Source organism: Aquarana catesbeiana, linkage group LG06 (genome assembly GCF_042186555.1).
Source record: "Aquarana catesbeiana isolate 2022-GZ linkage group LG06, ASM4218655v1, whole genome shotgun sequence".
Lineage (NCBI taxonomy): Eukaryota > Metazoa > Chordata > Amphibia > Anura > Ranidae > Aquarana > Aquarana catesbeiana.
In genome coordinates this window covers 300,571,550-300,587,482 of record NC_133329.1, presented here as the reverse complement: position 1 = coordinate 300,587,482, position 15,933 = coordinate 300,571,550, and the positions used below count along the sequence as shown (strand labels likewise).

Below are 15,933 nucleotides of genomic sequence, written 5' to 3'. Positions count from 1 at the left end.
AATGCAAGAATACGCACGCATTCCACTATGGCAGACAGACCCATGATTGGGATTAAAAGATTTTGCTTAGGTGGTCTGAGGAAAATCCTGGGACTTTTTTATCCATTTTCGTTGCACATTTATAGCAGAGTTTCATACCGGGGCAGAAAACATCTCTCGGTGCATAGGAGATTTATGATATCTTATTGGTAACTATTAGACTTAGCAAAAATGTGAACCTGTTAATACCACCAGAAGTGGCTTTGAAACACTGACTACCTGATGAGCTGGCTACCTGAACTGGGTAGTACTGAGGGCCTCATATCGCCCAACATAACTCAACTGAAAAATTGGCAACTAAACAGGGTCAGCATCAAGTCAGATGCAGCTGCTGTTTGGGTGTTTCCAGGGCTGGCTTTCAAAATAGAATAGACAAAGCAGGAGATTCATCCATCTACTGTATAGTGTAGATGGAGAAATTACCAAGATTTATTTTTTTCATTTAGTGTGCACACTGAACCAAAAAATCTATATATGTATGGCCAGCTTTACAAATGTCAGGAACAGTGGGGTTGATTTAGTAAATCTGGAGAGTGAAAAATCTGGTGCAGCTGTGCATGGTAGCCAATCGGCTTCTAACGTCAACTTGTTCAGTTAGGTTGGACAATAAAACCTGGAAGCTGATTGGTTTCTATGCAGAGCTGCACCACGTTTTCCACTGCCCAGTTTTAGTAAATCAACCCCACAGAGTCCAATTTTAGCTCAGTTTACACCTTTTGAAATCAGCAGACTTTAAAAATATTCAGCAGAATACTTTAAACTATAGTTCTGACTCTGGCCCTGGCAGAAACTGGGGAAGCAGTGTGGGGGAAAGGCAGCACTGAATGCATTTGGATACGTGAAATCACTGAACATAAATCAAGAGGGTTAATTTCTTCCCACTGACACCGTTAATGCTGGGGCATTATTTCTAACACCACCAATGCTGGGGGATTATTTCTTTCCACCGACAGCACCAATGCTGCGGGTTTACTTTTTGTCACTTATGGGGTGTACACACGGTCTGACTTTTCGGCTACAAAAGTCCGACGGACGCTGACGGACCAAATCCGGCGGACAATCCGATCGTGTGTGGGCTTCCCCGGAATTTCAGCTGACTTTTCGAGTCGCAAATCTGAAGGACTTTAGATTTGGAACTTGCTTCAAATCTTTACGTCGTAACTCCACCGGAACCAGAAATCCGCTCGTCTGTATTCTAGTCCGACGGACAAAAACCGACGCTAGGACAGCTATTGGCTACTGGCTATCAACTTCCTTATTTTAGTCCGGTGTACGTCATCACGTACGAATCCGTCGGACTTTTGTGTGATCGTATGTAGGCAAGTCCGTTCGTTAAAAAGTCTGCCGCAAGTCTACAAAAAGCCCGTCGAAAGTTTGTCGGAGGGGCTGTCGGACTTTTGTAGCTGAAAAGTCCGACCGTGTGTATGCCCCATTACATTACCAGTGCTGGGGATTTATTTCTGACACCATTAGTGCTGGGGGTTTATTTCTTCTTGCTCACAGGACCAATCCAAATGACCCAGCCCTAAATGTTTATTTTTTTCCCAATGACACCACAACTGGGAGTTTACTTCTTTCCACTGACCTCAACCATTTTGGGGTTTATTTCTTCCAAGTTCCCACTGATACCACAAATGGTGGGGGTTTATTTTTTCCCACTGACACGACCTATGCTGGCAGTTAATTTCTGACACCACCAGTACTGGGGTTTTATTTCTTCCTACTCACAGATCCAATCCCATGACACCACTAAAGTTACAGATTTACTTCCTCCAACCGACCCCACCAATCCTGGGAGTTTATATTTTCCCACTGACACCACCAATGCTGGGGGTTTATATCTTTCCACTGGCACTACCTATGATGATTAGTTCCAATCAGATACTTGGAAATAAAGTCCAAATTTGTCATTTTTCATAGCAACCATTCAGCTTCTAACTAGCTTCTAACTAGCATTGGTGCAGTGAAAATAAAAAACAATTATTTTGTTTGCTAGGAACAATGAATGTTCTTGTTAACACTTGTTTCACATGTACCTCCCCTGTCCTAAACAGGGGCTACTATGTATATTTTGTTTTTTACTGGGCTGTAATTAGTGCAGACTATAGTTTTTCACTTTGATTTTCTTTAAGCGTAAGTTGAGTTGTGATTTCTCACTGTCTCCAGTAGATGTCACTCGTATACCCAGTCATAGTATGAAATTTCAACAACAAAACGTTATGAATATTTATATTTCCTTTAGTAAATGCAGTAGGAGGTTTGTGCCACTGGTGCATACTGGGGGCTTATATAAATATTTTGGACGGGTCACGTGCTCTCTCTCTTCCCCTGGGCTGAGGCCTATGGGGTGCTGGTGGATGGAGCTCTGCTATTAGTTCCAAAAGCCTGTTTTGAGGCCTAACAAGTGCTGAAGTGGTCCTGAAGCTGTCCTGCTTTGTCTGGAGGAAACTGTGCCAAGGAGGAGACCCAGCGGAGACCTCTTGCTGTAAAGAGCCAGGAAGAAGGCTGGTCTCTCAGAAGAGCCTCACTTGGAGGACGCACTGAAGTTTGGGAACATGCTTACAATGTTGCTGGATCAGCTTAAAGGTTCTGAAACTGAGAAGCTGGACACTGATCTGGATCTGGAGAGTCGGCAAGTGATCTGCTATGGTATCTGGGACTCCTAACCCTCTCCTCCTTAACCATTTTGCAATAAAACGATAAAAAGACAAAAGTGACTGGAGGCCAATATCCTTTCTCGGTCCCCCTATTTTAGCCATTAACTGAGCCCTGGGGTGAAATGCTAACCTGTCTCTGGCCTGTGGAGTTGCTATCCTGCCTTTGGGGTGTCAGAGGGGTGCTACGCATACATATGCTCCTATAGATCTGCGATAGCTGCCCTTTGCACCAACATGATACGAAAGGAGATATGTCAAGTTAGATATTAGATGACTACCAAAATTTGGTCTTGGGTATTCATTGGATGAAGGGGAATATTTACTCACTCTTTGGGGGGTCTTCTGGTATCAGCCTATTCTTGGGAGAACAATAGCAGACAGCTTGGAAAATTTTGTGATCCATGAAGGGACCACTTTCTAAGATCCGCCAGCAGCGGGATGTATGCACTGGTTGTAGAGCACCTGGAAATATGTAGCTGTCTTCTGATCTAGGTGTAATTCACTACAATGTGTCCTTGAAACTAGATATACTGTCAGAGGCGTAACTAGAACTTTCAGGGCCCCGATGCAAGAAACCACAGGGCCCTTTCCTCCGAACCCAGTGGCAGAACAACAGGGCCCGGTCGCAAGTGGGTGGCTGCATATAATGGAACCGATTTCTCCATTTCCCCCTGCTTCTCCTTCTTTCCCTCCCACAGGCAGTGGCTGCAGGAGGAAAATGGAAAAATCGGTTCCTCTATGCCAGTGTTTCTCAAACTTTTTTCGGTCAGGGAACCCTTGAAGTATACCCCTAGGTGAATGGGGCTGCACTGCAACCACCCTGCAACTGTGTGAATTGTATGCAGTTGCAGCATAGTGATGAGATTTAAGGGGTTAAAACAGGTGGTCAGGAGGCAAAATATTGCCTCTTTACTGGCTGTCCAATGCCTCTGAAAAGCGATCTGAGCATGGATTGCTTTTCAGAGGAACAGTATTTTTTTGCTGGTACTGTGAACAAGCAAGAAAAAAAATCAGTTCTGATTGTACACATATAGGGGGTCAGGATTAAACGCGCATGCATAAAATGTGCATACATACATGTAAACACACGCATACACATATATGAACATATATAAATACACATATACTGTATATATATATATATATATATATACACACACACATACATATGTAAATACACACACATATATAAACACATATATATAAATGCACACACACATAAACACATGCAAACACACAAATACATACACACATACATGCACACACATAAAAAACACACATACATACAGAAAGCTTTTTAAAAATCGGCAGTGCTTTACCTTACCTCTTCCTGCCGGGCACTGCACTGTAGGGGAAGACAAAGAGCACAGCACACACTGCTTTCACTTTAGATCTATCAGTGTGACGAGCTCCCCACTTACTGGCGATTACAGTTCGGCTGAGGATTGGGGAGCTCGGTCTCAGCCGCCCCTGCCGCTCCTCCTATCGAGATATACAGGGGCATACCCTGCAGCATGGGGCCTGGTCACCATAGCGACCTCAGAGACCCCTAGACTTCCACCACAGATTAAAGTAATGAGTGATAGATTGTGGCTAATCCTGGCTTCTCTATGTAGCTCAATATAGGACTATGGTAGTTTCCTGTTTTTAAGATAAAAAAAAACAGTTTGCATATGCAGCTAACACCTAGGTTTTGTTTTAGAACATGGCAATGCTCACATCTAGACATTTGTTTCAGTATACTAACTAATTGATTCAAATTTACATGGGAAACCTATTTTCCAGGGGAAATCTTTCAGTTAATTTGGCAATTGGCAAACTTTCCTCCCCCACGTGCCCCTTCCCCTGACTTCTCTGTCAAGATCAATGGCACATCTATCAGTCCGTCCCCATATGCCAGGGTGCTAGGGGTTACCTTAGACTCTTAACTGTCCTTTCAGGCCCACATCCAATTCTTGTCCAAATCATGCTGCCTTAGCCTCCGCAACATTTCTAGAATACGCCCCTTTTTAACTAATGACACCACCAAGCTTCTAATTCACTCCCTGGTTATCTCTCGCCTCGACTACTGCAACTCTCTCCTCATTGGATTACCTTTACATAGACTATCCCCCCTTCAGTCCATAATGAATGCCGCTGCAAGACTCATCCACCTTACCAACCATTCAGTGTCCAACACCCCTCTCTGCCAATCCCTCCACTGGCTTCCACTCATCCAACAAATAAAATTCAAAAGTACTAACAATAATTGACAAAGCCATCCATATCTCTGCCCCCAGCTACATCACTATCCTAGTCTCAAAATACCAACCAAGCCGCTCTCTTTGGTCTTCCCAAAACCTCCTGCTCTCTAGCTCCCTTGTCACCTACTCCCATGCTCACCTCCAGGATTTCTCCAGAGCTTCTCCCATCCTTTGGAACTCCCTACCCCAATCTGTCCGACTATCCCTAATCTATCCATCTTTAGACGATCCCTGATAACCCTTCTCTCTAAAAAAGCCTATACTGCTTCTAACTAATACACTGTTTTACTTTCAACATCAGCTCATCCCCCACAGCTATTACCTTTTGTATCAATTGACCCTCTCTTTTAGATTGTAAACTCTAATGAGCAGGGCCCTCTGATTCCTCTTGTACCAAATTGTAATGTAACTGTAATGTCTGCCTTCATTTAGTTAAGAGCTGCGCAAACTGTTGGTGCCATATAAATCCTGTATAATAATAATAATAATGTCAGAGGAGGTGGACTCCCTTCAGCAACATATAACACAAAATAACAATCGAACTGACAATGGCCAATTGCCATTTCTTGGAGTGCAGATATTTCAATGGTAAATAAAGCATCTTTCCTGCTGGTCCTCACACCAAACACTGTACAATTTTGTTTTAGCAGAGAAATAAAAAGGAAAACTTTAGGGATTTGTCAACTCAACGCCAGCTGGGTCTCTGCTTGAAATGGAATTTAATTTCAGAAGTATCGCCGAGTGATTTTTAGCAAGCAAGAAAAAAAAAGTTTTGGTGTCTGAGTATGAATCATGTTAATGAGCTGGTGTGTGAGCAATATCCTGGACTTGTAAATAACCTTGAGATAAAATATATATTCACTTGTAACTGTCTCACTTCAGAGATTAAAGAAAAAGAATGGAGAAGTGATGAGGTCCTGTCAGGACACTGTGACTGAGGAATACTAAAGGAGTAAGGTTCTGGCAGGTCACTGTTACTATGGGACTCCGAAATAATTATAAGTGAATTGGCTTAGCTATCACAGTTATTTCAGAGCCACTGAAATTGAACGTGCAGTCTTGCAGGGCAGAAGTTCACACAAGGAAGGGTGGGAGATGCTAATAGGTGCTGTGCCGCAAATCCTGGAACAACTTGAAATGTCGTTACAAAGCCTGCACAGTATAGCCAGAAGCTATTCCATAAACTGACCTGGTGACTTCGATGTGTGCTTTGTTTTAATGGCCGTTGTTGTCATTTTTAAAAGCTGAACCAAACCCTCCTCTTCTTTATCACTGAGGATTGTGCCATCGTATGCCTCTGTTTAGATTTGCCATTGCTATGGTGCTACGCATGTGATCAGCCATGGTACCAGCTATTTGGGGGCTTGAAAGTCCTGTTGAGAGCCTACATGAGCACACTATCAACTGTATGAAAATTATTACTAATTTCATAAATTTCCATTATGTTACCTTCAAGTGATTCTGGGAAATAGGCTACGTCATCTGTTAATATGATTTGAATTACTTGGTTCGTTGAAAGGTCTATAGTGCTTGAGGGAGGATTTAAATTCCCCTCAAATTTGATATTCAAGCTAAGAAGAAGGATTTCAATGTTGTCAAATATTATTCTCAATGAGTTAGATGAGTTAAATACTTTTTAGTTTGAGTGATATATATACTGTATATGCTGTAGCACCCCTTAGAGCTACTGTTTTGCTAAATTTAGTTTTTGGCCTCCCCGTAATTAGGGAGAGCACTCTTTGATTAGTAAGGTCTGCTCTAGGCTCTATAGGTATGGGCTCAATTACTTCCCCCTGTCTCCCAGGGGACCATGGGACATAGTGGGTGGGAGAATGATGATCCCAGCCTGCATGTTAATATCTCCGGAGCCAATCCCTATGTAATATGGCAGGTGACCAGCAGGGGGCTGAGGGAGGTATAAATAGTCCAGCGTCCAGAGCAGACGTCTTGTTCCCAGGGAGTAAGACCCAGCCTAAAGGGTTGTGGCATGCCTGGGGAATTTGCTGGGAACTACAGCTAACTTTTGTTGGGTTCCTAGCTATTGCTTGGCTGGGTGACCTCTGTTCTACCCTCTGGGAGTATTGCATTCACGGAAAGCGAACCTGAGGATCCAGGACACAGGCTGCTGGAGTACTGAAGTTGACTGACCCTGCACATGGCTGCCTGAAAATGCGGAAACAGTAAGTACCAGCCTTCTGGATCTAAAGACTTTACTTAGCTCCCCTGGGAGATCGTTTGCTACCACTCTCTATATTCAGGACTGCATTGCTGTTGAGGGATTCCTGTTTGTTGCAGTTCAGTTTTACACTTCAAAGGGGGTGCATTCACCCTGATGTCTTAGTGCGCAGTTTTTGGAGTAGGCTCATCCTTACCCTATCCAAGTTCTACCCAAAAATAAAATCTCCCAAAAATATATATGCACAGCCTTTTCTTTTTGACTGGAGTGATTGGGAAATGTCATGTGCATCAGAGAATAGAACCCGGGATTAAACCGCTAGACCAGTCCAGTTTGTGTGCTACAATACAGTTTGGGGTTACTTGGTAAGTGGAGCAGAAAGGAAGCTCGGTGTCAAAGGTAGAGAAGCTAGAATCTGTCACTACTGACATTGGCATGTACTGGAATTTTAGGTAAAACTGTATCAGCTCCAGCCCCTTCTCTTACATAGTCCCCACCTGTCCAAAGCTGTCATGTCCCAGTAAGTGGCTTGGATGACTTAGTTTGTTGGATGGCTGGGTGAGACAGCTACATAAGTGTGTATGGTAACCCAATTCAAAAGATTGCTTTCTTATCGTTCCCTCGTGGCACATGGGAGTTTGTCCCTGCTTGTCCAATGCTGTCACATCCCTGGAAGTGAAGAAAAAATCTTGACTCTTATCTTGGTTGCTCACACAGATGCTGCTGGCTAGTAACTCCCTCAATCCAGCAATTAGCTTCCCTACATACAATAGTTTCATCCAGGAAAGCCCTATTTTGAGTCCATTAAAATTCCTTATTTTAACTAAAGCCTTGATAAAGGGGGAGGTTTTTTTGGGCACCCAAAACACGTTGGATGTTTTGGATGTAAACCAATGAATTATGTTGGGCTCTTTTATCATTAGGTGTGGCACTCCTTCTATTGGTGTACTTTGTTTTCTGTTCTCACTGGAAGTGGCTCGCCTGGCCTAGTTAGTGTGTGTAGTAGCCCAATCAGAAGATGACTCTCCTGGTGCTCACCCATTTTGCTGCCTGCTCTTATCAGTAACCCTTTCACTAACACTTTTTTTACTTTTTGCACACATGGTAAAATGCATATTTTAAGCCTAAAAATTATGTAAAAAAATCCCAAACATTACATATTTTACATATTTTCTGAAAGCAGAGACTCTGTGGAATAATTATGTCAGACGGTATTTACACTACTGCTTATCAAATTTATATTTTCATTAAAAAAATGCTCAAATGAATTAATCAGAAAATATTACCCTAATTTTTGGGTAAAGTATAAAAGATGAGGCTGCATTAAGGCTATAGATACCAAATATGTCAAGCCTTAAAATTGGGCACATCCATAAACAGGTGAAAAACGACATGTTTGTGTGATGCAATACCCTTCATTCTGAATTGCACAGCAACCTACTTTGACAATGAATGTCAATTGCAATGTACTGCAACATTACTGTGAGTTGTAGTGTGTTGTGTTAGAGAAAATAGTACATGCACATTTTTGTTGGTGCTTTAGGCTGCCTGTTCATATGAATGGTCTGCCTTAATGTATTAATGCCTTAATGTATTAATGTATAGTGTATAATGTAAAGTTTTATTACCTTTCATTCCTGTGACACCAGGATAAGAAGTTGAGATTAGGGTTACCTGGGTTTTGCTGGGTTCCCCCCTCAAGATTCTCAGCACACAAGTCCCACTGCAGGTTGGATCCTCTTGATCCGACTTCTGGTGCGACCTCTATATAAATCAATGATCTCCCATAGGGAACCATTGATTTTGAATAGAGACAGAGAAATGCGCCTGAAAGCCAGTGTGGAATAATGTGCATTGAATTCAATGCAAAACGCGGATAAAATTGCGCTTTTAATGCCGCTTTTTTCCTGGCGTCTGTACTGGCTTTACTGCCCATTTTTTAAAATAGCCATGGGCATGTAGCCTTAAGGTAATAGTAAAAGTTAGAGTTAAAGCAGGGGTTAGAGTTTAGGGCTTAAAGCAGAGCTAAATTCCAACATACTTATGTTGGAATATGTCCTTCAACGGTCAGACATGTTTTCATTGCAGGAGTGCAATCATCCCGACACACAGGCTATGTGCCAGGATGTAAACTGCTCTGTGCTTGCGCAGCTCAGTGTACATTCTAAAGCAGACTGCAAATAGGTGGTTTTCCTTTATCACAGAAGAGATGTTGCATGTCTTGTCTGTGATAAAATGTCTGCTTACTTGCAGTTTTGGAAAGTGGGACTTTAGTTCCACTTTTGGTGTTAGGTTGAGATTTACATGTTGATGGTACATCCCTACTCCAACTTCTTTTGTGTCTCAAAGTATAAAGTGCAGCACTAAAGTTGAAATTTCATGATGACACAGTGCTTGCATATAGCATGTGATAAATTGTAAAGTGCAAACGTGCAATAAATAATATGCAATACCAACTATGACTGATATGCAATAACAATGCAAACATTTAAAAAGTAATAGAAAGAAAAAGTTCATATGTGACTAACACAATGCATATTTAGCATGTAATGAACCATAAAGTGCAAACGTGCAATAACGATAGGCAGTACCAACTGTGACCAATGTGCAATATTGAGTGACAGTACAAAATGTGAAAAAAATTGAATAAATGATGAAACGAAAAAAAGTTTATATACGGCTGATATTCAGTAGAAGAGATCCCATAAAAGGTGTGAAACATTGATCAGATACTTGGTAGTGTGGTAATGTGATACCCACCACTGCTCACTGCCCATCACGGGTCACAAAGCGCTTTGTTGGATTTAAAGATCCACTGGAGAGGTGTCCAAGTGTCTCCCACCAGAAGCCTCTGTATACACTGGGCGATGGTAAAAAGCCTGAAGATCAGACAGCCTCAGCAACAGGATGTTTTGAATATGCAAAGAGACAAGAGGCTCCAAATAGTGTAATATTGTCTCCTTAAGCGGTTTTATTGGCAATGCTAGAGTGCTGCGTACACAGGTTCAAACTCTGATAATATCTCCAGTGCAAACCAGCCAAAAAGCAATTCCTTGCAGTTTACAAGTCCATAAAAGCGATTGCGCACACGCAGAACATTTTTTCGTTTCATCATTTATTACATTTTTTTCACATTTTGTACTGTCACTCAATATTGCACATTGGTCACAGTTGGTACTGCCTATCGTTATTGCACGTTTGCACTTTATGGTTCATTACATGCTAAATATGCATTGTGTTAGTCACATATGAACTTTTTCTTTTTCATGTTTGCATTGTTATTGCATATCAGTCATAGTTGGTATTGCATATTGTTTTTTGCATATATGCACTTTACAGTTTATCACATGCTATATACACGCACTGTGTCATCATGAAATTTCAACTTTAGAGTTGCACTTTATACTTTGATTTACATTTTGTGCCCAATATCTGGGTTATAGTGTTCAGCTGCTGACTTATATATATTTTTTATTTATTTACTAAGCGCGGGTATAATTCTACATTTGTTCACGATTCTTTTGTTTCTGATTTCAGTAGAGCTCCTTGCCAAAATATCTTTCAAGATTTGATAGTTGTGTGGGTTAGGGAGATTTCGCCTAATTTACCATTCGGGTGACACCAGCACAGATAGATACAGAGCACAATAAAAACCTGACAGATATTCTACCTTCTCCCCACTCTACATAATTGAAGTTGCTTTTGTTGCTGTCTCTGGGGCCATCGGAGGGATAAATCATCTTTTTTTTTTTTTTTTTTTAATGCAAAACCCTGTCTTTGAGTTATTGGGACAGGAAGTGAGGGTAAATCTCCCCAAAAGTGACATGGACAACAACAAACATCTGCCAGAGGTACAAAGAGGGGATTTTAAGGGTTAGGTTAAGGTTTAGGATTAGGACAAAGTTGTGTTTCAAGGGTTAAATATAAGGGTCAGGGTAAGGATTACATTTTAGTGTAGTGGTCAACCTAAGAGTTACATTAATATTATAAGGCCTTTATTTTTAGTACCGTAATGTTTATCAGCCCTATAAAGCCCAAATTATATACTACAGGTGCTGAGCTGAGCCTGTCTAAATTAAGAGGTTCAAATCTTATACTGGGCTTATATTTAATATAATATAATGTTATATATATATATATATATATATATATATATATATATATATATATATATAGTCTATTTCTCCTATAAGATGCTTAAATGGCCCCTGTCTTATGAAATAAGTGCAATGTAGTTTATAAGCATTTTAAAGCGTAGTTTTACTTGGCATTTGTGTATTGCTAGTGCCGTTTTTCGGCAGAGTGGGCTGTAAAATTTTACTGCTCATTAAATAAAAGTATAAAGGCTTCTGAACACAACTGAGCTTTTTTAATAAGCTTTTACCAAGATGATGCTTAAAGCACAGTAACAAGTAACAGACACATTTAATCTTTCATCACCTTTGGGCAGTCAGGAGAATAAAAGATCATTGCTGGTGGCTGATTTAGGTTATTGCACTTTAAATATTTATTTATCAATTAATCCTGAACATATATACACTATATTCGGTTAATCTTACCTACTGCATATAACACTATTATATGTGAGCTTTATTTTATATTCTATTTGTACTTTGGTAGATGGTTTTAAACACAAATCTATATTGAAAACAAATAAAGTAAAAGCGATGTTCAGTGTTACACCCCAGAGAAATGTCAGGTGTCTCCAAGAGGCTCCTATTCCTAACACCTTAGTGTACAAAGCAGCAAGTGTAAATTGCCTGACCGCACGTGAAATACAAAAGATTGGACTTTTTTTGGTGCCCTCTTGTGTTTATTACTATGAACTGCAGTTTTTGTGGCTCTCTATGCTGTCTGAAAATTTATAGCACATATCTTTTGTATTTCTCCAGGGATGCATATCACAACATAGCTGCGCTGGATCCAGAGAAATTGAATATCTTCCGCACTGTTAGAGAAATCACAGGTACACAGCTTCTGTTTTGGAATCAAATACCATTGAATTGGTTTGCCTATAAAATGTATTAAGTATATATAACATTTGATATCTTTGGTCATAAAATATAGAAAATCTTTAAGCAAATGTAAGAACTTCCCATTTTTCTGTATATAAAAAAAAAAAAAAAAGTATTTCAACAAATGACAAAGCCTGTAAAGTTTTCTAAATTTTTCATGTATCTGGATCTATGCTTCAGTGCTGCTGAGTAAAACCTATAAACCCGAAAGGCTCTGTAATTCTTCTGTAAAATAAAGTTCATGTACAGCTATTTTCTAAAAAAAATATTTGATAGTGTAGGAAAGGATGAGGGCACATCTTCCAATAGGGAAACCCACTGCAGAGACAACGGTCTAATAGGAGAATTCTGCCAATTTTGTAACAATTTCCTCTGATTCATTATTCAATAAACTGACAGAAGTTTAAGCAAATATAGAGCAGTTTCTTAAAGTAGAATTCCAACCTACACCTAACTACTCTTAAAAGTGCTCCCTTCCCCCTCCTAACACCCATGTAGACTAACTTGTTGAAGAAAGATTTATACATTGGTGGCTCGTCCATTAGGGGCCCAGGGGTGCGCCCCCCCCATCCATGTGTCCGGCCCCCTAATCTATATGCAGGGCATGGGACGCATTGATTCCAAATGAGTTTTTTTTTTTTTTTTTTTTGAAGCCCGAGATTAGAGCCAGAGGCTCTAATAGGCTTCAATAAAAGGGTGGGCTTGTAGCGCAGAGAGGGCTATACACAGATGGAAATTCATCCGGTTCCTGCTGAACCAGTCAAATTTTGATCCATTTATGGGTTTTAAGCTTTGACAGTCTCAAGCTTCACACAATATATAGATGAGAAGAAGTTTTTAAAAGCACATATAGGCTAGGCATGATTGAGGAGGTGGGGCTGTGACACATAACTCCAAGCACAAAAAAAGGTGTCAAATGGTCATTCAGCTGTATGGCATAGAGCACAAACAGAATCCCTAACAGAACCTAGGACTAGTTGACAATGAAAAAGACATGCATACATTGACCATTAAAGTGGTTGGAAAGGGAAAATTCAAAACAAATAACAAACATGTTATACTTACCTGCTCTGAGCAATGGTTTTGTACAGAGCAGCACTGATCCTCCTCTTCTCTGGTCCTTTCAGGAACCATGAAACAGATGGAGACAGAAAATGCAATAAAAATCACACCTTTTATTAAAATGGTAAAAATGGTACAACTTGTAAACGTAGTCAAAACATAGCCAGTGTTCGGTAGCCAAATCTAGTAGTCAGAACAAGCCAGGAAATTGAGGAACAGAGATCAGCGTAGTCAGAGGCAGCAGACAGGATCAGGAACCAGAAGGGATGTCAGCCAGGTAAGTCTTCAACAGGAACACGGCAGAAAGTCTCTAGCTATGTCTGACCAAGGCGAAGGCAATTAAGGAAATGAAACAGGCAGTTTAGATAGCCAGAAGGGGCTGGCTGTGGGCTTGACTGACGAGCAGGAAAAGATCAACAGGTGAGCCACTGTGGAGCGATAAGTTCTGGCAATTAACCGACAGCTGAGCAACCTGAGCACAGAGAAGGAAGGACTGAGAGCCCAGCCCTGACAAGCGGCTGGCTATGAGGGCACTTATGGGGGCTTGCTCTCAAGCCTTGCTGTGTCTGTCTATTGACACTCACGGTGCTGCTCGGCTCCATCCCCGCCTACTCCTTACTGGCTGTGATTGACAGCAGCAGGAGCCAATGGCTCCAGCTGCTGCTTCTGAGCCAGTGAGGAGAGAGAGAGCAGCGTTGCTGCTCTCGTCTACATCTCTAGATTGACATCAGGCTCAGGTAAGTATAAAGGGGGGGGGGACTGCACACAGAAGGGTTTTTACCAGAATGCAGTGAATGCATTGAGGCACATATGTCAAACACGAGGCCCGCGGGCCAAATCCGGCCCTCCAGGCCATATCATGTGGTTATCGCACCTCCCCCCTCCTCTCCTCCCCACCTTGCCTCAACAGTCGGCAACAGTGAGAAGGACAGAACTCTTCTGCCAGATCCTCTCCAGCCACGGAGAGGACATTCCCCCTCCCCGTCTTAGCAGTTGGCAACAGAGACTAGAACAAAATTCCTCCTACAGATTCTGCACCTCTCTGTGCAGCCGCAGCACCCCCTCGTCTTCGCCTCCCCTAGTCTACGCATCCAACATACTCCAGCCCTCCTCTGGTCCTCCTCCAGACCCTGCACTTTCTTTTAAGGGACTCTTGACTTCTGGTAGGGGGGTGGGGATTGGCATCTAATGTAAAGGGAGGGGGGGGTGCTTTGGACATCTGCTTATAATTATTACGAGAATAATACAATCTATGCCAGTTGAAAAGGAGGGTTGCACACTGCTGGTATCAATCACAAAAAAACATTGTAGACTGCTCAGAGAGAACATCATGGCAGAGCCAGAATCCAGTGGATGATACCAGTGGATGAGTGACCCTCCTTTTTTAAACTTAAATCATCTGCTATAAGAGTGTGAGTGGGCTCCATGCCGGTTTGCACCTGCTCTTCACAGCTTAAGTCTTAAGTTATTATTAAAGCCAACAATAATCAAATGCAGTGGCAATTATTTTATATGATAAAGTACAGATCCAGTTATATAGTCTAATGCCGCGTACACACGACCGGACTTTTCGACCGGACTGGTCCGACAGAACAAATCCGTCGGAAAATCCGATCGTGTGTGGGCTTCATCGGACCTTCAGCTGACTTTTTCTGTCGAAAATCAGACGGACTTTAGCTTTGGAACATGTTTCAAATCTTTCTGTCGGACTCGAGTCCGGCCGAAAAATCCGTTCGTCTGTATGCTAGTCCGACGGACAAAAAAGGACGCAAGGGCAGCTATTGGCTACTGGCTATGAACTTCCTTGTTCTAGTCCCTTCGTACGCCATCACATCCAAACCAATGGACTTTCGAACGGACTATAGTCCGTTCGTGTGTGGGCAAGTCCGGTCGTCCGAAAGACCATTGTAACATCGTCGAAAGTCCATCGGAAACACCGTCGGACCTTTGATGCTGCAAAGTCCGCTCATGTGTACACGGCATTACATATGCAATTTGCCCTTTGAGGACAACCATAATGCCGTGATGAAATTGTGTTTGACACCCTTGCATGAAGATAACAAAAAAAAAAACTTCTGCCTTTAGAACCACTTTAAAAATAGCTTGACAACCATTTTTTGTAAACGTCATCTTGAAAGGTTATCCAAGACCAACATTTTTTCATTTAGTTTTGGACAGAGTAGGGATTAGTAAAAAAAAAAAACAAAAAAAGAAAAACTGCATCCCTGCATCTCCTATCATGTGGCACAACAGATCAAATAGAGAATATCTCACTAAAGCAAGTGGGAATTCCCTCCTAGAGAGTTGTCAGTGTAACATATGTCCACACAGAAAGATTTCTGTGCAATACTTGTTCCAGTGACAAACCTAACTATCTAGATTTCCCATCACTTTCTAATCTGGTGCCAATGGTCGGCAGGACAAAGTGAGAGAGTGCTTATCCCTAGTACCCTATCACCTTAGCAGGGACACAGACAGCAATAAGGGACAGGGATCTGATACTTCTCTGCTCTAAAAGTAAAAAAAAAATAAAAGACTAAAGATGCTTTAAGTACTGTAAGTTTATAAAAAAAGTTTATTGCCAAAATGACCGTGCACATGCAATGATCTTAAGCCATTGTTCTTTAATCTCTATAGGTTATCTTAATATACAGTCCTGGCCAAAGAATATGACAGATCTCAGTGTCTTTTCCAACCTGGTCAGCATTGGAGGTCGGGATTTATACAGGTAAGGAAAAATC

General features: G+C 41.5%; 1 protein-coding gene across 2 annotated transcripts in view; it reads left to right on the top strand.

The window, feature by feature from the left end:
- Positions 1-15,933, top strand: part of ERBB4 (erb-b2 receptor tyrosine kinase 4) — a 1,370,802-nt gene that overhangs the window by 987,270 nt on the left and 367,599 nt on the right. For both annotated transcript variants that reach the window (XM_073633560.1, XM_073633559.1), the window contains exons 10-11: positions 12,008-12,081; positions 15,830-15,920. In XM_073633560.1, coding sequence (XP_073489661.1) covers positions 12,008-12,081; positions 15,830-15,920 — 165 coding nt within the window. The remainder of the gene's footprint in view (positions 1-12,007; positions 12,082-15,829; positions 15,921-15,933) is intronic.